Raw genomic sequence first — 22,897 nt, 5'->3', positions numbered from 1 at the left:
TCAATGAATATTACACTTATTTATTTTTTTTATCTGGGGGGGAGGAGGGTGTGTGTGTGTATTTTAAATAAGTCTATTTTTAAGATTTTATTTATTGATTTGACAGAGATCACAAGTAGATAGGCAGGCAGAGAGAGAGAGGGGAAGCAGCTCCCTGCTGAGCAGAGAGTGATGTGGGCTCAATGGGGGGCTCGATCCCAGGACCCTGAGATCATAACCTGAGCTGAAGACAGAGGCTTAACCCACTGAGCCACGCAGGCATCCCTAAAGTTTTTATTTTTTCTCTTTTATTCTTACATGTTTCAACATTTCACTGTTGGGTTGTTCTTGGGATTTCTGAGGGACACTTTGTCTTCCTACATAATTGGTTTCCCTATAATTTTTTCTCAAATTCCTTACTACAGCACAACTTAAAAAGAAAACTTTTTAGATGAAAGGGAGGAACTCTTATTATTTTAATGATAGTCATCGAGATAGTGCAAAGATGAAAGTTCTTGAGTTGTGCCTTGATTGTGTGTGATCTCAGAAATCTCTTATGTATGATTATGTTTTAAAGTATTTACTACTTGTAGTTTAGCATTCAATCAGACTGAACATTTCTTTTTCATATGGATATTTTTAATAAAAAATCAAAGCAATAACTAATGTGTTTGAAAACCTTAGTAGTAGTTCTGTTGGATATATTACTGTTTTATGTCCTACATTTCATTTTATAATTATCTTCCTGGAATTTTCTTAAGTGCTTGGTGATAAAGCCTAATTATAGTTTAAGAGAAACAAAAATGAGAGAACTCGAAACATTTTCAGTATTCTGTTCTGCAGTTTGTACTGTGACCCTTAGTTATTACAAATTCCAGAATCATAGGGTTGCAGCTAGGTCTGTGGCTATACCGGGAGTACATCTTTGAAAACTAGGGTACCCATACTTGTCTTTTTTTAAAAAGGAGCTCACTAATACCTATGATGTTCCGCTGGCAGTTGGTAGCCATTTAGCATGTTTCAGAGCACCCGTAGGTCTGAATGGTAGGTAACAGGGCTCAGGAGAGAATGGTTTTATTTAATTAAGCTTTTTGTAAAGTGTTCCCTCAAATAATCCATGAAAAAAACCCATATTATTTAGAAACAGTTTTTATGTGATTTCTTTTTTCAGCATTATATTGAATTGTTCTTTATTTTGTACAATTATTTGTAATTATTTTTCAGAATTATATGTATTAAATATTATATTAAAACTTCTTTTTAGATTGATAGTTTTCAAGCCCATAGAAAAATTGGAGGATGAACTTTATTTATACCTTTCACCCATCCTCGCCACCTGTTAAAACTTGCCACACCTGCATGTACACACACAGGTGCACTTTTATTATCCCCAGTTATCTGCAGGTGGGCGGATATCATGACACCTCACCCTTAAATACTTCAGCATATATCTCCCAGGAATAAGGACAGCCTGTTATATATTCATGGCTCACTGTATTTTCTAAAAACATCAATATTAATTTAGTAACAGTATCTGACATGTGGTCCACATTCAAGTTTCCCCAGTTAGCCCCCAAATATCCTTTAGAAAATGTTTGTTTTTCACTCAGGATCCAAAGTTCATGCATTGTATTTGGTTGTGTCTCTTTGGTCTCCCCCAGCCTAGGACAGCCCCTACCACTTCCGTTGTTCTTTTTGACATTGAAATCTTTGTAGACTCTGTACCGGTTGTGTGCACAGACATTTCATTCTGGATCCATTTGTTTAGTAATAATTAGATGCAGGCCAAACATTTTTCAGGAAGAACACAAGTGATCTTGTGTAATGTCCTGTTGCATCACATCAGGAGGCACTTGTCAGGCCATCCTGATCATGACCAGTTGGTGAGAGTGGTCACTGCCAGTCCTTATAGGTACCTTTCCCCTACTAATCTTTGGTGTGATACTTTGAGAATATATGAATATCTTGTTTCTTGAAATATTTCAGTGGTTTTAACACCTATTGGTGACCCTTGTTTGGATTATTACATTGGGGGTTATAATGATAATTTTTCTTGTTTTGTTAATTAGATATCATTCTTCTATCAAGATCTTTCCTCTTTCCCCCTTTCTGTCCTTTTTCATGAAGTTTTATTATGGGCAGATGGATTTTTAAAGATTCATTGTGCTATAATCCATTATTACCATTATTCTGTTTTCTTTCCCCCCTTTTTTTTTTTAATTAAGTTCAGTTAGCCAACATATAGTAGATCATTAGTTTGCGATGTAGCATTCAGTGATCCATTAGTGTGTTCATCATATCACTTGCCCTCCTTAATACCCATCATTATTCCTTTGGAATCTATTTTCTTTGTTGAAGTGTAATATGCATACAGAAAAATGCACAGCTAATAAATATAGAGTATAATGAATTATGTCAGTGTGACTACTCCTGTATAATCACTGCTTAGTGCAAAAGTGGGAAGAGTAGAGTATATATTTTGTATCTGACTTATATCACTGAGCATGGTTTTTGTCAGATTTATCCATGTTTTATATTTTGTTTTAATTGCTGTGTTGTATTCCACTGTATGAATCTACCATAGTCTGTTTATCCATCCTCCTTTTGATGGATACCTGGTTGGTTTCAAGTCTTTTACTATCATGAGTAAAGCTGCTATGAATGTTGCTGTACATGTGTCTTTCAGGACCAGTAGTTGGCCTAGGATTGCCTGTGGGAAAGGATTTTGGCAGCATTAAACTGTGATTTCTTTACCCATGCAAAGGCAGGGGTGCTGTTTTCAGCTGCCAGAATCTTCTCTGAGCCTCTCACAAAATATTAAGAACATAGTTTTGGATTTTATTTAAATAAATGTTAATATATTGTATTATTCACTATCACAGAGTACTCGATCTGTGTGCCACTTACTGTCAAGGCAACTCCAAAAAGGGAAAACTGTTTATTCTGCTTACTTGAAAAATACAGATTTTCTTGTTTCATCAAATATGGAAATGTGTAAGGGGAGGTGAACCATGAGAGACTATGGACTCTGAAAAACGATCTGAGAATTTTGAAGGGGTGGGGGGTGGGAGGTTGGGGGCACCAGGTGGTGGGTATTGTAGAGGGCACGGATTGCATGGAGCACTGGGTGTGGTGCAAAAATAATGAATACTGTTATGCTGAAAAAATAAAAAAATTAAAAAAAATATGGAAATGTGTATCTACTTATGTAAATATAAATGGAGTATAACCACATACAAAATTCTCTTTTTGGATTACAGAATTTTCTTAAGCAGATGTAACTCTTGTTATATCTGTGACCTTGGGGGGTTTTATAATTTCTGTACCTCGTATAACTAAATGAAGAGATAGTTTTTTAAATATACACATGCATAGCCAGAACTCACTTAATTGTAAATTGTAGGACTTGTAGGTGATGGTTTACATAGATATGTACAGCACCACTGCAGAGTGAATTTAATAAAAACCATGTAGTAGCTTTTCTGTGTCACACAAAAAAAAGCAGGGAAAACAAAAGCAGCAAAGCAAAAATAAATTTCTAGTCATACTTTTGTACATGTTCACTGATTTTTACATATATATATTTTTTCCAGTAGTGGCTACGGAGGAGGTAGTTACAGCAGAATCTGTGGATGGTGCCATTCAGCAAGTAGTTAGCTCAGGGGGTCAGCAAGTCATCACAATAGTCACAGATGGAATTCAGCTTGGAAATTTGCACTCCATTCCGACCAGTGGAATAGGTCAGCCCATCATTGTGACCATGCCAGATGGACAACAAGGTTGGTAGTAGGCATGTGCATAAAGTTTGAATTTATTCTCAATGCTCGGGAAATTGTGGTGTTTCTCAAAGTATTTATTTATGCCTTAAATTATATTTTTGTAACCTTTTGCAACAGACGTGATTGGCTAATTTTATTTGCTTGGATTAGTATTGAAATGAACTTGGTATCTCTAAGTATATACTAGGTGGTAAAAAGAATTGGCTCCAAAGTATTCTGGTTGGAAAATGAGCTTAAGTAAACAATTCAGAATCTGCTTTGGACAATAATTCCTTATGTCATTTATTGCAATTCAGATATCATATAGTCTTTTAAAAATACCATGTTAGAAAAGGCTCCTTACAAAGAAGTTGGGCTTAGGACTTGTAGTAGGAATGTGGTAGCCACTGTTAGCAGCTTTGTTGATAATATTCCCATTTTTTTCCCTCTTGGAAACCACTGAAAGCAGTAAGGTAGATTAAACAAAAGGTTGAGAAAACCATAAAATTCCATATATTAAGTGCTGCACAAACCATCTAAGTCCATTAGCATCAGGGCAAGAGAACCTTCATGAAAACCCACAGTGGTGCGTCAGGAAAAGAGAAGAGATTGAGCTCAGAAATTAGCAATAAATACACAGTCAGCAAGACAGGGCCCAGGCTATGTAGGAGGTGCTGTAAGCAGGGCTGAGGTAGACTAGGGCGTGAATGCTGGAGGAAGCAGAAAGAGAAGGTGCAGAAAATTCCTATCTGAGCAAGCATTGCCAGGTACCCAGGACCCCCCGCCCCCAACAAAAAAAGGTGTGTGCACATGCATAACCTTTTAGAAAATGATTAGAATTGCAGAGACTGTGTCCCTTCATGGCTAGTGAAGGAATTGGGGGAGGAAGGGGCTAGAGCTAGAGGTTTGGTTTAGAGTGACAGAGGAGGTATGGCACTAAAGGGTGACCAGGTCTCAGGAAAAAGTTTGTCTCTATAGCAGAAGAGGAGCCCTTTGACCTGTGAAGCCTAGAAGGCCATTCTCTTCCATTCTGCAGAAATCTACTGATGGCTAGTCCAAAATTTGGGTCAGGCCCAGATGCTTTCACAAAGCTTCAAAGAACTGATTCTAATTTTATAGAAATAAGAAAACTTTCACAGTTTGTATGAAGCAGATATAATGTTTCTAATACCTGACTGTACACAGATTACTCTCAACCCACGAACAAATGGAAAGAAATGTCATGTTTTTGGTTGAGAAGATTCACTCTCATAAAGATCTCCATTCTCCCTGAGTTAATTTATAAATGTAATATGATACAGAAAAAAAAAAAAAACTGTTTTAGTTTGCTGGGGCTGCCACAGCAAAATACCACAGACTGAACGGCTCAACAGAAATTTATCTTCTCACAGTGCTGGAGGTTTGAAGTCCAAGATAAGGTGTTGGCAAATTTGGTTTCTTCTGAGGCTTTCTCCTTCCTTGGCTTGCAGATGGCTGCCTTCTCACTGTGTCCTCATGTGGATGTCCCTCAGTCTGTGTTGTCTTTGTCTTAATCTCTCCTTCTAAAATGACAACAGTCATACTGGGTTAGGGCCCACCCACATGACCTCATTTTACCTTATTTACCTCATTAAAGGCCCAATCTCCAAATGAACAGTCACACTGTGAAGTACTGGGGGTTAGGACTGAAGTATTTGAATTTTGAGGAGGACACAATTCAGCCCATAACAGAGACTAACAGGTTTTTTTCCTGCAACAAGTCAAACAGATTCTGAAGTTATATTAGTGGGTGGAGAATGGAAGAAGATTAAGGAAAACTCTGGGAAAGAATAGCAATGAGAGGCACTTAATGAGTATTAAGATAAACTTTTAAAGCCTCTGTAATTAAAAAATGTGTAACTGACATATGAATATATACAGACTACGCAGACAGTCCAATGAAGCAGATACAAGGTTCTCAATTCTTTTTGGGTTAATTTACAAGTGTAATTAATGTAGTATGAGTTAAAGGAAATAAGACTTTAATTCTCAAGATCACTAATGTTTTAAATTCCAGTGTACTAAAAATTTTATTTTTTCATTTCTGCTTACATTTATAACTGACAGAGCTTTTAATATTTTGATAAAAAAAAACTTTAAAGGCTATTACACAATTATAATTTCCCCCATTGATTATTAAAATTGCTTTGCATGGTTCTAGCTCTCTCAGTCATTTCTATGGTCCGTGCTGGTTTGCTATGCAGAGCAAGGACAGCCTCTCTCTCTTTCTCTCTCTGTATGTTTATATCTGTATAAAGAAATACTAAAAATTAGGGACAAAGTCCAACAAGCCAAAAGAAAAACAAGCAAAGGTTATACACAGACAACGTTCATAATGGCATGTCCACGCAGTGGACTGTTATGTGGCTAGATGAAAGTGAGCACTGTATGTGCTGAAGGAAGATACCCTCGGTACATGGAGTGAAGAAAGTGGAGGGAGAACAGTGTCTCTATTGTATGTATGCTGCCTTTTGTATAAGACAGAAAAATGAAAATGTGTGTTCATGTTTGTTTTTATATAAGTTAACACAAGAACAATAACAAGAAACCAATAAATGTGATTCTCTATTATGGTAATTGGTTTTTCACCCATATAGTGAATATGTCATCTGTAAATCTTTTTAAAAATAGGTACTTTAAAAATAAATAGTATTCTTTAAAAATGCACCCTGAAGACAAATATGGATATCCTCATAAAAAGAAAATTAATGCTTGTAAATTATTATTTTGGAACATCTTTATTTTAGATGAGTTGCATCAACAATGTTACAACTAGGTTTATGAAATGAAGTAACATACACTTTTTTTAATTTTAGTATTAACAGTACCAGCAACTGACATTGCTGAAGAAACTGTTATAAGTGAAGAACCACCAGCCAAGAGACAATGTATCGAAATAATTGAAAACCGGGTGGAATCTGCAGAAATAGAAGTAAGGAGTCTTTTACCCGGTGTGTTTTGCTGCAGTCATCCAAAATAAATTCAATTTGCTTTTCTATATATATATTTTTGGTCTTTTATATTTATTACTGACAGTGTTGTTTTGATACAGAATGAAAGTACATAGTACTATCTTGTCTAATTATTTGCTTATACATAAAGCAAGCCCTCAATAAATACGTATTGAATGAATGAATGAATGAGTGAAGAATTTGTTTATAACAGAGTCTGTCATCATGGTAACATTGTAATGAATTTGGTTCTTGCACTCCATCCTTTATTTCCTATTAAATTTACATGCATCGTTCTCACAAGTCACTGAAGGAAATGTCACTGTATATTGACAAAAAACATTCTTTTCTTTCGAAAGTGAAATACAAATGCCTGTTTGGGCTGGAGGATCCTTTTAAAGAAGGTTGAGGTCTGTTGACTAGGTTATTTTTTTAAAAAGCCATACATAACTGCTTATTCACTATTAAGTTCTTTAAGAATTTAAATTTAGATTAAATTTAGATTAGCTGTGATAGGAATCCGCTTTTTCCCCTCCTCCCAAACTAGTTTGGAAGTGTAACCAGACCAGAGTGCCTCACAAATTTTTTGTCTCACATGACTGTAAATAAAACTGTGTTCCCTAAATTTGACATTAACTCATACAAAGTGAAAACAAAATTATTCTTGAATAACTTCAAAAGATCACTTGCAGTATAAAGGACATTGGACTTGAAATTAAATGAGCTGGATTTGAATCCCACCTCTTTCCCCTGTTAGTTTTGAGGCAAGTTATCTTACCTTCCTGAATTGCAGTTTTATTTTCTTTCAAATTGGAGTTTTGGATAACTTTCTGCATTTGGATAACTTATCAGAATTAAAAAGTCAGCATACTCATTATACACATACTCATAATACCTGATATTTGTAACCAGTTAATGTTGAATATCTTAAATAATAATAATGGTGGTGAATGTCTAAGAATTCTTAAGTGTCTTGTTTCATCGAAAAGAGGACTTTTTTTTTTTAAGTAACTAAAAAGCAACATAATTCTAACTGAGGACAACTAGAATGTATCTTTGCTACAGTTCGTGTTAAGTGTAATGCTGGTACATCTTTAAGCTACAATCACAATGAATATATTATTGAGTTAACAAGAATCCCAATTCATGGCTTAGCCAGAATGTTTGCTAAAAGTATGACTTTAATTATTGAAGGTAAGTTGTTTTGTTTCTTCAAAATTTAAAATGATATTCAGTAGACAGAAGTTCTTACAGACTAGCAATTTTTTTTCATTAACAGTATCAATATACTTGTTATTTAGTAATCTTTAAAAAAAGTTTTTGATGTCAGACGATTTTTTCTGGCACATCAGGTGAAAAAATTTTGTCATGTACTTTGCTTTTTTTTTTTTTTTTTTTTTTTGCTTTAACTGTTTAATAAAATCTTTTTAAATTACTTGAATTTTTATTAAACATAAGCTTACTAAATTCAACAAAGTATATATTTAAAACAGTGAATGTGCATCTTGTACCTTTATTTACCTAATAACCCTTAAGTGTTGTTTTCTTCAAAGGTCAGCCTGATCCCCCCTTCCCTGACTTAGTCTTTTTAGAGACCTGGGAGAATAATTACAGATAATAGGAAAGTATGAATTGAGGTATATAAATTAACTAGAACCAAGGCTAGAACTTTAGGGAGATGGAGTTTTAGCTTGGTTTAAAGAAATGTTTTGTTTTGTTTTTTGTAATTAGAGCTTTCTGGTTATGGAACTCTCATTTTCCATCACCAGAAATGTTCAAGCCAACATTGCATGATCTTTCTAGAGCTCTTACAGAGAGACCTTGAAGCTACAATGAGTCTAGATGGTAGAGGGGGCTGGGGATATAGAATGAAAAGAGGCCTCCAGTGTTTTCATCAAACCAGGTAATCATTTCCTTATAATACATAGAGTGGTGCTTTTGAACTTATTTTCTTAGATGACCAGTGGAGTTGTCTTGGGGGCAGACTTTTCTACTCTAAGTGACAACTTAACCATTAACTAAAAAAGTTTCTTGCAGGCAGTGATTCTCAACTGGGGCATTTTTGATCCCAGGGGACATTTGGCAATGTCTGGAGACATTTTGGGTTGTCATAACTAGGGGCATGCCCCTGACCTATAGGGGATAGAGACTGGGCCTGCTGCTAAACATCCTACAATGCACAGGACAGCCCCCATAGTTAAGAATTATCTGGTCCAAAAACATCCATGTTGAGATTGAGGAACTCTGCGCTATGGGAATTAAAGAATTAACTCATTATTCAGAATCTGACATGTTTGAGTTTTCTCTGCATGTGTGTATCTACAACTACCAAAGAGAGTGTTTATAAGTCAAGTGTTAAGAATTTATATTTACGGGGCGCCTGGGTGGCTCAGCGGGTTGGGGCCTCTGCCTTCGGCTCAGGTCGTGATCCCGGGGTCCTGGGATCTAGCCCCGCATCGGGCTCTCTGCTCGGCGGGGAGCCTGCTTCCTCCTCTCTCTGCCTGTCTCTCTGCCTACTTGTGATCTCTGTCAAATAAATAAATAAAATCTTTAAAAAAAAAAAAAAAAAGAATTTACGTTTCCCGACTAACATTGGAGAGGTTTATTAATAATCTCTACAAAATTGGTTTAAATTGTAGAAAATGTATTATAAATGCTACAGTTTTTATATCTGCATTGTAACAATATAAGAAATGAAATAGATTTGTTTTTCAAAGGGGAGGTATGAATAAGACACCAAATTGCAATAATGTATATCATATCACCCCCTTGATATTACTGCACTAAAGATATTTTTAGAAGCAGTGTGCTATATATGAATCAGTGAATTCTTTTGTAATGTGGGAGGGAAGAAATACAATTAGTGTATTAGGAGTAACAGATTTTTTCCTGTTAATTTACTTGTGTGAATTCAGGAAATAACTTTAAGTGTTTCAAGATTCATTGTTTATGCACCACACCCAGTGCTCCATGTAATACATGCCCTCCTTAGCAAGTTTTTTTTTAATGAAATATTTGTGTCTTCTAACCAGTGATAGATTGAGATCCTTAGTGCTCTTTTAAAAATTGTTTCCTGTAAAGTTTACAGTGTTTGATTTGATGCAGTTTTTTTCAATCTATTTTCCTTTTATTGATATTCTTTTGATCTATCAGAGTTGAAAATTTTCTGTTCTCCCTTTTTTTTTTTTTTTAAGGTTTTTACTCATTTGAGAGAGACAGTGAGCAAGACAGAGAGAGAGAGCAAGAGCGTGAGCATGAGCTGGGGGAGGAGTAGAGGGAGAGAGAGAAGCAGACTCCTCACTGAGCAGGAAGCCCTACTCAGGGCTCGATCCCAGGACTCCAGGATTACAACCTGAGCCAAAGGCAGACATTTAACAGACTGAGCTACCCAGGCGCCCCTCCTATCTCTTATAGATAAGTTTTTTTCTTCAGGGTGGAGTAGGCAAAGGGCCAGGTAGCAAATACTTTTGGTGTTGTGGGCTGACCAGTCTGTGCTTCTCTACTCACTTTTGCCATTGTAGTGGGAAAGTAGCCATTGACACTTTGAAAATGAGTACACATGCCTTATTTCAGCAAAACTTTATTTATAAAAACAGGATCATATTTGGCCCTGGCACTTGGAAAATTGATGTTTATACACAAAGAAATAGCTTACACACTCTGCCCAGTTTTTCCTCTCTTTTTAAAGATTTTGTTTTTGACAGAAAACACAAGTGGTAGGGGGAGGGGCAGAGGAAGAAGCAGACTCCTGGCTGAGCATGGAGCCCAATGTGGGGCTGAATCCTGGGACCCTGGGATCATGACCCAAGCTGAAGGCAGATGCGTAATCGACTGAGCCACCCAGGTGCCCCAATTTCTCTCTCTCTTTTTTTTTTTAAGATTATTTATTTATTTATTTGACAGACAGAGATCACAAGTAGGCAGAGAAGCAGGCAGAGAGAGAAGAGGAAGCAGGGTCCCTGCCAAGCAGAGACTCTGATGTGAGGCTTGATCCCAGGACGCTGGGATCATGACCTGAGCTAAAGGCAGAGGCTTTAACCCACTGAGCCACCCAGGCGCCTCCAGTTTCTCTCTTTTTAAACAAATATTTAATGGTTAAGAATATGGATATGTTTTATAATTTTCTGATTGAGTTATCTTGGTTAGGTTTAAATATTTAACCTTTTAAATCTTGGTTTCCCCATCAGTAACAGGGAAGAAATAACAGCACCTATAGTATCAGATTTTTGTAAAGTTTAAATGAGAACACATGTAAAGGAGTAGAATTTATAATAAGTGCTCATTGTTAGTTGCTTTTATTATCTTCCAAAATTTATAGAGAAGTATGGTAAAACATGAACCACTATACTGATGTTTTGCCTTATAATAGCTAAGGTAAAAATAAATTTGAATACTAGAAAATTAAAAATGATATCACTGTTTCGACAGAATTGCTACCAGCTGAAGCCAAATTCAAGAATTTTGTTTGAAGATAAAAAAGCAAACTCAAATCTTCCCTTGCCCTGTTATTCCATTGCTTGGGTTTGGAGTTGTGGTGTAAGATAAATATATCTTCTCAGTTGCTACCAAATCGTGATTATCGTCAGAATTTACTTTTTTGGAATTCTTCAGTCTTAGACTGTTAAAGGAAAAATCTTTTAGTATTACATATTATTAGGTGAAGGTGTGTTTATTTACAAATGTCAAAGTCCTTTTTACTGTGCTTTTACTGGAAAAGGTCAAAGCTATTGGATTGGTATTTCTATTTAAATATAAATCCTCAAATGTCAGTCTGTTGGACTATTCACATGTGAAACAACCAAACTACTGTTTATGTTAAGGAAATGTCTTGTATATAATATATGTTCAGTAAACATTTAACAAATAAATTTGTAAACAAAGGATCTCTGAGTAAAATAAGAAGTGATATTTTCCACTTTTTAGAGATTTTTATTTCCTTTGAAAAGTGAGATGGCAAGAAGATTCTCTCCCCAAATACCTATATTCTTGAGAAGTAAAAAATGGAAACACTTAAAAAAAAAAACCAAAACTTTAATAATGTTAAGTGTGCTTTCAGTCTGGAGGACTAAGTATACTTAGATAAGTATACTTATCTTTCAGGTTTTACAGATACAGTCAAGCAATGGCAGTGTAATATGAATCTTTTATTTGGCCTGGTAGGCAAAAGGGAGCTATCTTTTCATTTATAGGAAGATATACTCTAATTGAAATAAAAATATGCTATAAGGAAAATAAACTATATTTACTGTTAGACTACCTCACTCAGTTTGCTTTCATTTGCTGAGTGTGAATCATTGCTGTTTCTAATGTTAATGAAGAGCTAGTACAAGGAGATGCCTTAGAGTTAGAGAATGTATTCCAGTATTTCCTACCAAATTCAAAACTTGTGTTATCAAAGGATCTTATTTCTTAACACATGTAAAATTTTAAAACACTTATGTGCGGCCATGAGTGCTCCTGCCAGAGGTGGTGGTCTAGCTCCTGGAGATGCAGCCCTCTTCTCCCGTTCTTTCTGTTGGCGTGCTCTAAATTCTCCAGAGTTCACTGCCAAGGTAGTGGTGTTGATTATTACCTGAGGTTCGTCTCTTGGTTGTTGTCTTTTCTGACTTGTTTCTATTTTGCCATCTTGCCTGGAGAAAGGGTAAGAAGAGGATAAGAAAAGGGTAGCAGGGTAAGGTGTGGGCATTTCTTAAATTGGAGATGAAGGGCGCATATGTTTCTTGTACATTTTGTGTAAATGGAAGATTTGGAGACTACTTATGTGATCAATCATTCCCACATTTGGTGGACTCGGGAAAAATGCAGGATGGATTTAGCTTCATTCCCAGTATGGGGAAGGGAATGGAATCGAAGGAAGGAAGGAGTCTTACACTTGCTCCTCCTTGGAGACCATGTGACTAGTGAAGGGGAGGGAATCTTTTGGGTTCACAATGGACAGGAGTCCAGTGACAGGAGGAAGAGACCCTCAAACTGTCCTTTTCCCCAGTAGGCTCCTGACCCTCACCTTCAGTTCCATCTAGTCAAGTATCTTATCCAGCGTGACCCTGGCACTTCCTTTTTTTTTTTTTTAAGTATTTTATTTATTTGACAGAGATCACAAGTAGGCAGAGAGAGGAGAGGAGGAAGCAGGCTCCCCGCTGAGCAGAGAGCCCGATGTGGGGCTCGATCCCAGGACCCTGAGATCATGACCTGAGCTGAAGGCAGAGGCTTAACCCACTGAGCCACCCAGGCGCCAGAATCCTGGCATTTCTTATGATCATTCATAGCCCTCCTACCCTGAGTCCTCATCCCCCTAAAAGGTCCCGGGCCTCTGTAATGAGGTTGAGCTTGGGCCTGTGCGTGTCGAACTTTTGTCCCTGTGCATACTAGAGGTATGAGAAAGGAGCCTTTGAAGTGTTTTCCCTTAGGCAACTGAGTAGGGACAGAGTGAAGAGGAGAAAAGGTATCATTTTCATTGGACTAGATTTGTGTTTAGCTCTCAATTTATTGAGGAATTTAATACATATATTTTGTATTTGTATAATTTAGTGAATTCCACAGTAGAGAAATTAGTATTTTATTGGTTTGTAAAATGGGATAATTTAGGAAATATTAATCTAAACAGACATTCTTCGTTCCACAGATGAGGAATCTAGCTTGTTACCAGAGAGGAAGATAGTTTTAAAAGCAGTAATATTAGAATCTCATAAACCCAACTGTGTTACTGTGGAAAGGCTACATCATCTCTGAGCATCATTTTCCTCATCTGTAAAATGGGCATAATCTCTTACAGGCTTGTTATTGGACATTACCTTGTTTAGTTACATAATGAGTGCTCAATAAGTACTAACTTCTATAGTCTGTTATACCTTTACATAAAAAATAAAAACATCACAGAGATGTGAAGAGGTATATTTCTCTCTTAAAGCTCTTCACTGGTCTTTGTGGACCTCTACCTTTATATGTATGACAGTCTGGGTTCATTATGTTAATCCCACTTTTAATTAGGGAATGCTTTCTTGAGGTCAGAAACTAATCTCTGTCAGAGTGTGGAGCACAAAATTTGGGGCTTTAATTATTAATGAATTAGTTGACAAGGCAAGACATCTTGGAAATATCAATAGGTGGCTACGTCAAGCTCCTACAGATCTTTCAGTTTGAGGGATGCGTGCTTGTGTGTATTAATCATGTATTCATGCAAACATTGAAAAAACCTTTTCTTTCAATTAGGAGAGAGAAGCTCTTCAGAAACAGCTGGATGAAGCAAATCGAGAAGCACAAAAATATCGACAGCAGCTTCTAAAGAAAGAACAGGAAGCAGAGGCCTACAGACAAAAATTAGAAGCGATGACTCGTCTTCAGACTAATAAAGAAGCTGTTTAATTAACTATGAACATGTAGTTGGATTTACTTTTGGTTAAGAAAGAACACAGTCTTGAACTGTACACCACAAGGCGCAGTCGCAGGAAGCCAGGATAACAGAGGAGACTACGGATTGACGATCGGACTTAAGCCATGCGCTCTGAATCCTTGTAACATAAAACTCTACTTTAGAAGTTGTGAAATGTATTTAAAACTGAATTCTGTAAATAGTTTTTGTTTTTTTACAGTTCCAGATGAGTTATAAAGATTGTTGAAGAGATCCAAAAACACAATAAGCCACTGTTTTTGTGAATTCTTTTTGATTTTAGTATGAACCTTGATTTCTCAGAAACAGAACAGTTTTAAGGGTGATCGTTGTCGATTAGACCAAATGTTATGTAAAAATTATGTGGTGGACTGATGCTGGAATTACTCCTGTAGGTATAAACTTCTATATGAAGAGAAGATTTCTCCCAGGAAATCTTTGTACAGCTTTAAGTTGTCTCAGATTCTCTGAAAACATTTTTTAGAAAGCAAATTTTTATATTTGTTCAATTTCAGCTATACTCAAGTAGATTTACATGTATATGAAGCAAATATTTTTTAAACTTTCTGTTTGTACATATTCTGCATGTTTTATAATTTCAAAACGCATCACTTGCATAGGTATTTTTCCCACAAAGATGATGAAAGTGAACTAGGGGGAAAAAAATCCTTTTATTCTGTAGGTCATGGAAAGTTAAGTAAGCTAGAAGCTGGTTTTATTGGGATGACAATGTTCTTAGAAGGAGCAGCTTACAAGGTAACTTGAATTTGCAAACTGCAAAAATCTATGCTTTTTTGAAAATTTCATAGTGGGGACGTGAAACTGTATTCTGTGCCTTCCATCATGATTTCCACATGAAAGCACTTTAAGGCACTGGATTTTAAGATAATGTTTTTGGAATACTCAGAGCATATGGGTTTCTGAAATATTTCATGGACTCATTTTCCCCCAGGAAATTATTCTTACGGAAAAAAATGCTTTTGTATGTAGAACAAGAACTTTTTGTACTACAGTGATGCTAGGTATGTCTAACATAACTTTTACTTTTCCCTGTGAAAGCTGTATGTCTGTGCTGTGACTTGCTCTCATCACAATATTGTTGAATTCCACAATGTATGGACATTAAACTCTGACATACTGTTCATTCTTTTTTGTAAAACATAACTTCAAGCTCTTTTTTCTTGCTTTATTTTTTAATGTCTTATTGCTTTATGAAAATGTTTAACCCCAAAACCCTTCTAGATTACCTATCTGTATAAAGAAGCAATTACCTTTAAAACTGTACTCTGGCCTACTTTTCTATTTTACAATTAAATATCTTTTCCACATACATTCAGTGTAGACTTATATTTTGACCACACATTAAAAATTTTGTTCTTTATGTTACAGCCATATTCCGCCAGAATGAGAATATATACATTTTCCACACTGTAGCTTACAAATCCTGGAGGTAATCTCTTGGGAAGTTGCTAGCTTTCTCACGGGCATTATTATAGTTGTTAAGGTAATGAAAGGATCTGTGACCCAACAGCCTGATACTTGATACTTGGCAACTTAGAAAGGTTCGAGAGCAAATTTAAGAACTCTAGAAAGAAGAGAAAAAGATCTTTAAAATTTACCACTAAATTTGACATACATTTCAAATTACCTAAAACTAGGTTTTATAAATGCTAGGCCATATTTTCAGTAGCATGAAGCTACTTTTGTATGTCTTATTATTTGAGTGCATTTATGGGTTGGTTAGGCAGTGCCTTTGACATATGCAAAGCTGGAGTGGAGAAGGTCCAGTAGGTTTACCCCAGAGTGCAAGCCACTGTAGACTTTGCTTCCAGATCAGCTCGGCCCCAAAGAGCCCTGAGACACTTGGAAATGAGCTCCTGAAAGCTGATTTCATACTCTTTTTGATTCTTAGTCTCCTCTTGTGCTAGGGATTTTACCTGGTACAAGAAGGAGTTTTGATTTGTAGTAACATTTGATGTAGACGGGAGAAAATAATTGGTACTTAAAAGGAATATATCTATGATAATATCAGGTAAATACTCAGGTGTCTTTGGGAGATGTTCACTTTTTTCAGAGTGTTATGTTGGACTTGTATAATTCCTCAGTCATCTGTCCCTGATCCAGTGTGCTGCAAAATCAATAGACAAGAATTTATAACACATTTCAAATGACTTTTTTTTTTTTTTTTTTTTAGCTTCTGTTTTCAGGCAGGCTGGAAAAGCTTTGCAGTCTAATTCTTGGTGGTATTTTGAGCAGAAGATTAAAGGATCTGACAGGATAAAATAATACAGAAGTTTTCAGAAATCTGTACTTAATGGGTTTCCTCTACCTAATGATGGCTTTGTAGTTAAAGATCATTTGGTTACCATGTCGATGGTTAATTATTTCCACTGATTTGTGAACAAAGACCTTTCAGAACAGCCTTGCTCAACTAAGGTTCTGGGAGGGAATCAAGCCCTAATGTCCTAAATGTTAGGGCCTACAGAATTAACATCTTGTAATGAATTTGCTTCTTGCCTGTGCATCTAGAATAGTTACCTACTATCTAGATGTGGAGCTCATTAGAGGTTGATTACCTAATCACTTGGTTCAGATTTAATACTTCCCTGTGTATAGTCATTGGAACTCAAGGACTACAAAGTCTAAGTTGGATCTGTGATGCTTCCGCAAAGTCTCCTCGGGCAAGTAGTATCTGCAGGGACTGTGCTTAACTAATTTTAATTTATTGTTATTTATTTTTGTTTATATCCTAATTACTTCCCATGAGGGCTTGTAATACCGCTTGTTTTTATTGACTTTTAGGAATAATTTTCTTACGGCCATCTTTCATGATATGAATGGCAGATTAGTACTCTATTCTTTTACTGAATTGCTCTATTTCTTTATGGTGCTGGCGTGCTGGGAGTTGGGAAGCTTTTCTCTGTGACAGCCAAAAGAACGAGGTTAAATGGACGAGGGAATAAATGTGAAGTCCCATGCCATTTTTGTTTACGACAAAAAGATTTGTATGTATTGTTTTATCCAAAACATATTGCTAATGAAAATCTATGCAGTATATTTTTCTCCAACATGATCATTTATTATGTTATTTATTGAAAATTAGAAGGAACCCTTGCCTATAACAGGAACTGATGAGTTGATAGACCTATTCATGGATGATTTGTGCTGATATGACTGATTTTTTCCTGTTTTACGTAGTTTCTCTCTGATAAAATCTATAAAGTTGTCTTTGTACTTTAATACCTGGAAGACCTTGAGAACTGACTCAAAATGTTTATCAAGAAGAAAAACCTTTTCAGATATAATCACAAAACAATTGGAGGAACCTCTGTGGATGAGATCCATATGGAACCCATCTGGATGGGTTCCCAAGGCACTAGCACTCAGGCTTATATAGCAAATAGAAAAAAAAATTTTTTTTTCTATTCACCTAGCTTCTGTTGAGTAAATAACTCCTCCAGCATGTCAGATCAACTTAGGAATGAACTAACTAATAAATTTGTTATTTCATTAAGTAATATTTACTGTACTGGGATTTCATTATAGATAGCTAGTCTGTTGTAGTTTTGAATAATGTTTGCTATTTGCTTTCTCGGTGTTAAATGAGAACATCTCAATGCACGTGGATTCAGTTTGACGCAAGTAAGCTCCCTGAATTCATTCTCAGGTTACTTTGTGGAACCCATCGTGGAAAACACAGTATTGTCACTGGAAATATGCTTTGGTTCCAAATCAAAAATTTTGTATCAATATTTTAAAGACTTGTTAAAACTAGTTTCCAAATATAGAGATATACAGAGAGATGGTCTTAAGAGTTTTTGATCATTTTGATACCCTGAGCACCTTTAAAAATATTTCAACTTAAAGATGATAAATATGGGATGCCTGGGTGGCTCAGTTGATTAAGCCACTGCCTTCGGCTCAGATCATGATCCCAGAGTCCCGGGATTGAGTCCCACATTGTGCTCCCAGCTCCATGGGGAATTTGCTTCTCCCTCTGACCTTCTACCCTCTCATGCTCTCACTCTCTCTCTCTCAAAGAAATAAAATCTTAAAAAAAAAAAAAGGATGATAAATATGGAATATAGTTTGGATGTATTTCCTGAAGGCTCTTCATTTTAATTTTTTTAAAAGATTTATTTATTTGAGAGATAATGAGTGTGGGAGTTGGGGTGAGGGGCAGAAGGCAAGAATCTGAAGCAGACTCCCAGTTGAGCTCAGAGCCTCACATGGGGCTCAATTCCAGGACCCTGAGGGCACATCCTGATCTGAAATCAAGAGTCAGCCTCTTAACCCACTGAGACTCTCAGGTGCCCCTTCATTTTTAGATAAATACTGTAACTTCCAAAAATCTACTTTTTTTTTTTAAGATTTTATTTATTTATGTATTTGTCAGAGAGAGTGAGCACAAGCAAGCAGAGTGGCAGGCAGAGGCAGAGAGAGAAGCAGGCTCCCCGCTAAGCAAGGAGCCCGATGTGGGACTCGATCCCAGGACGCCGGGATCATGATTTGAGTGGAAGGCAGTGGCTTAACCAACTGAGCCACCCAGGCGTCCCCCAAAAAACTACTTTTTACTTTCTGAAAAATTCAGATGTGGTCTCTGCAGTTCTGTCCACTGTGCTTTATTAATTGCTTACCTAGTTTTTCATTTAAGTAGTTTAGATCTCATGTGCACAGTTGATATATAATATGTTTTCTAGATTACTTAAATGACTTCTCTGAAAGAAAATAATTTTCTTATATATTTGTGTGTCAGTCACTTTTTTATTTCCAATTTTCATAATTACTCTAGATTTGCCTTCCTTATCATAACTCAGGAGTTATTTCAAGTTTAAAGTGCATTTACTTATTTTGCTATAGAAAAATAGTGTATATTATGAAAGCTTATACTTGAGTGAGCATAGTCTCCTTTTTAAAAAAATTGTTGGTCTGCCAGAGAACTGACTCTACTTCCAAATATTTCTGTCTAATATCATAGAGACTTTGGCATCAAACACTGAAGCATATTATTAAGTGTCCTCACTACCTTTGTTAGGTACAATTCAGTACTCATTATTTATGCTGTTGGCTTAAGGAAAACTGTAGAAGAGCACAAAACAACAATATAGCAAACATCATATACCTGCTGCCTAAGTTTAATAAATTTTACATTTACCTTGTTTGCTTCAAATCTTTTCAGACAGAATGTTCTAGATGTAGTTGAAGTCCCTTTGTTCCCTTTCCTTATCCCCATTTTCCCCCCTCCCACCAGAAGACAGCTACTATCCTGAGGTCAAGATGTTTCAGTCTATCCATATTTTCATGTTTTTACTACACACTGAATTTTTTACGCTTATGGTAGATTTTTGTGTGGTTTTTAAACTTTAGTAAAGCTGTCATTCTATACATATCTCATTCTGCATTTTGAGTTTTTCAATTCATCAGAATTTTAGACATTTATTCATATTGATACTTGAATACTTACTCATTGTGACTGTTATATAAAATGAAATAAGAATATATCATAGTTGAATTGTCCTTTGTTCTATGTATAGATATGTCACTTCTAATTTTTTTGCTATTACAAATAGTACTCTCTGTACTGTAGGCATACATGTGCTAAGTTTCCCCCAGAAAATGGAATTGTTTGGTCTAGGGTAGTCAATTTTACCAAACACTGTCAGATTCCTTTCTAAAGTGGTTATGAATAGTGAAGAGTAATGAGAATTCTCATTTTCTCATATTTTACCAACACCTGATTCTGTCACACTTGAATATTCTTGGCAACCCTCATTCGTATGAGATTGTTCTCGTTATTTGCAGTTTCCTATTACTAGTGAGGTTAAACATTTTTACCCTGTTGTTTCTTGTCCATTAGTGTTTATTCTTCTGTGAATTGCCCGTTCATGGCTGGCTTTTTGTTTTTTGTTTTTTGTTTTTTTAAGTAGGCTCCACACCCAGCTTGGAGCCCCGTATGGGGCTTGAACTCACAATCCTGAGATCAAGACCTAAGCTAAGATCAGGAGTTGGACGCCTAACCGACTGAGCCACCCAGGTGCCCCTGGAAACTGATCTTTCGCTGGTTGTATGAATTTTAAATATTTTCTCCCACTGTCTTTTTAAAAAAAATTTGTTTATATGATCTTGATTAGTACATATATACTGGGTGTCTACTATATGTGATTCTCAGTGCCAGGCTGAGGGAGAATCCCAAGTTTGATAGGAGTCTTAACACTCAAGGAGTCTATAACTAAAGGTGGGATGAAATTTTAGTATATAATTTTATCCTTTTTCTTTTTAATTTGATACAGTTTCCTTTTTATTATGTATGTGGTAAGGGAAAGATTTAAGAGATGTAATATATTACCTAAGATAATTTTTTTCAATTCTTGTTCTAACTTTTGATATTTCATGTCATTTATATTTTATATATTTATATTTGGATATTTTATAGTTGTCTATTTCAAATTATATTCAAAAGAATAATAAGTTATTTGGATTATTGCACATAATGTTTAGTAAAGTCTTTGGGAGCTTTGAACAGAGCCTCCAAAAATTTGAATTTCACTAGCCTACTGCTCCTAGAGGTCTAGTGTCTTAAGAGTACCAGATAACAAAATTGAGTGACATCTTGGTGTGATGGAAAGAACATGGGCATTGGATCAGATAATGCTACCTTCAAACTTTAACCCTTCAATTATTATTGTGTGTAATTTTAGCCAAACATTTTAATGGCCTTGGGACACAGTTTCTCTAAGATGAGCTAGAAGATGACTTTCACAGGTGGTTTTGAAGACTGAATCCAATCGTGTGGATTAAAAACTACAAGGCATAGTGGTCAGTACTGAGTCAACATTTGTTAATTCTACTTTGAGGAAATACATAGAAGAGGCAGAACTCTATTGAAAGTATGCAAAGGGCAGTTATTCTAGCCTGACTCCCTCCCTCTGGACAAAAAAGGTGATTTTCTGCTGTCCTAAGGCAGTATTTGCCTACCAACTCTATCTTTATGCTACTTTCCCAAGTGAACTCCTAAGCCTGAATACTCTTGGTGCAGCGGGCTCCTCCCCAAGAGAAGGTGGACTTCATCTTCCTCCCCACCATGAAGCCTCTCGTAGATTGACCCCAGCTCACATCTGGACCCAGGGCTTATTTAGGGAGCAAAATACAATGTTATATGTCAATTATATTTATAAAGCTGGGGAAAAAAGAGGTGGCAGGAATTGAAATAATAATAAACATTAGCTAGCTCCCTCTATTTCTTACCAAATCCAGTAATAATAGTAAACAATTACATAGCACTTTCCTGTTCTGAGCCCTTTCCAGATATTAGCTCATATCTGTCTAACATGACTTAGACACTCAGGTGTCCAGACATACAGCCCAGGAAGTCTCTTGTACTTGCTCTAATCTCTTTTTCCACAACACCACACTTAAACTAAGTCTTTGCTTTTTCTTCATCATCATTTTTGAAAGATAAGTGCAAAAATCAAACTACAAGGATGCTCACTGCTGCATAAGTCATAGCAGTAAAATACTAAGAACAACCTAAATGCTCAAAATAGGGATTGGCTAAGTAAATTATGACTATTAAAAAAGATGCTGTAACGTTTCTCCAAAGAAGACATACAAATGGCCAAGCGACCCATGAAAAAATGCTCAATATCATCATCAGGGGAATACAAATCAAAACCACAAGGAGATACCACCTCACACCTGTCAGAGTGGCTAAAATTAACAACACAGTAAAATAACAACAAGAGTTGGCCAGGATGCGGAGAAAGGGGAACCCCCCTACACTGTTGGTGAGAATGCAAGCTGGTGCAGCCACTCTGGAAAACAGCATGGAGGGTCCTCAAAAAGTTAAAAATAGAGCTACCCTATGACCTAGCAATTACACTATTAGGTATTTATCTAAAGGATACAAAAATGCTGATTTGAAGGGATACATGCACCCCAATGTTTATGACAGCATTATCAACAATAGCCAAATTATGAAAAGAGACCACATGTCTGTTGACTGATAAATGGATAAAGAAGATGTGGTATATGTCTATATATATTATAAAGGATGAAATCTTGCCATTTGCAATGACGTGGTTGAAGCATTTCATTATAAATAAACATTATGCAAAACAAAATAAGTTGGAGGAAGGCAAATACCGTAGGATTTCACTTACACGTGGAATTTAAAAAACAAAGCAGATGGACATTAGGGGAAGGGAAGGAAAAATAAGATAAAATCAGAGAGCGAGGCATACCATAAGAGACCCTTAACTCTCAGAAACAAACAGGGTTGCAGGAGGGAGGTGCATGGGGGATGGGCTAGATAGTGGATGGGCATTAAGGAGGCCCTTGCGATGAGCATACTGGGTGTTATATGCAACTAATGAATCACTAAATTCTACTCCCGAGACTAATACTACACTCTATGTTAACGAACTTGGATTTAAACAAAATCTTGGAAGAAAAAAAAGATGCCCTAGAAGAATATCATTGATAGCCAAAGATATTCAATATGCATAGTGAAGTAAACACTTCAGCTTTACAGAACAGGATACGTTCAGGATATCCAGGCTGGTATGCTAACTTAAGTGTATGAAACAGTAATCTCTCTCTCTCTTTTTTAAAAGATTTTATTTATTTATTTGACAGACAGAGATCACAAGTAGGCAGAGAGGCAGGCAGAGAGAGAGGGGTAAGCCGGCTCTCTGGTGAGCAGAGAGCCCGATGCGGGGCTCGATCCCAGGACCCTGGGATCATGACCTGAGCCGAAGGCAGAGGCTTTAACCCACTGAGCCACCCAGGCGCCCCTCTTTTTTTCT

The 22,897-nt window shown here is 36.3% G+C and overlaps 1 protein-coding gene across 7 annotated transcripts in view; it reads left to right on the top strand.

Moving 5' to 3' along the window:
* Positions 1 to 15,423, top strand: part of GABPB1 (GA binding protein transcription factor subunit beta 1) — a 67,704-nt gene extending 52,281 nt beyond the window's left edge. For 4 of the 7 annotated variants that reach the window (XM_047736279.1, XM_047736278.1, XM_047736276.1 and 1 more), the window contains 3 exons: positions 3,573 to 3,758; positions 6,572 to 6,687; positions 13,916 to 15,423. In XM_047736279.1, the coding sequence (XP_047592235.1) occupies positions 3,573 to 3,758; positions 6,572 to 6,687; positions 13,916 to 14,068 (455 nt within the window). In that variant the 3' untranslated portion in view covers positions 14,069 to 15,423. Of the gene's footprint in view, positions 1 to 3,572; positions 3,759 to 6,571; positions 6,707 to 13,915 lie in introns of all 7 variants that reach the window. The other 3 variants (XM_047736281.1, XM_047736277.1, XM_047736282.1) reach the window with 2 other exon arrangements.
* The last annotated feature ends 7,474 nt before the right edge of the window (positions 15,424 to 22,897 follow it).

This window comes from Lutra lutra, chromosome 7 (genome assembly GCF_902655055.1).
Source record: "Lutra lutra chromosome 7, mLutLut1.2, whole genome shotgun sequence".
Taxonomy (NCBI): domain Eukaryota; kingdom Metazoa; phylum Chordata; class Mammalia; order Carnivora; family Mustelidae; genus Lutra; species Lutra lutra.
Note: the sequence above shows the minus strand (reverse complement) of the source record. Positions and strands in the feature narration are given on the sequence as shown.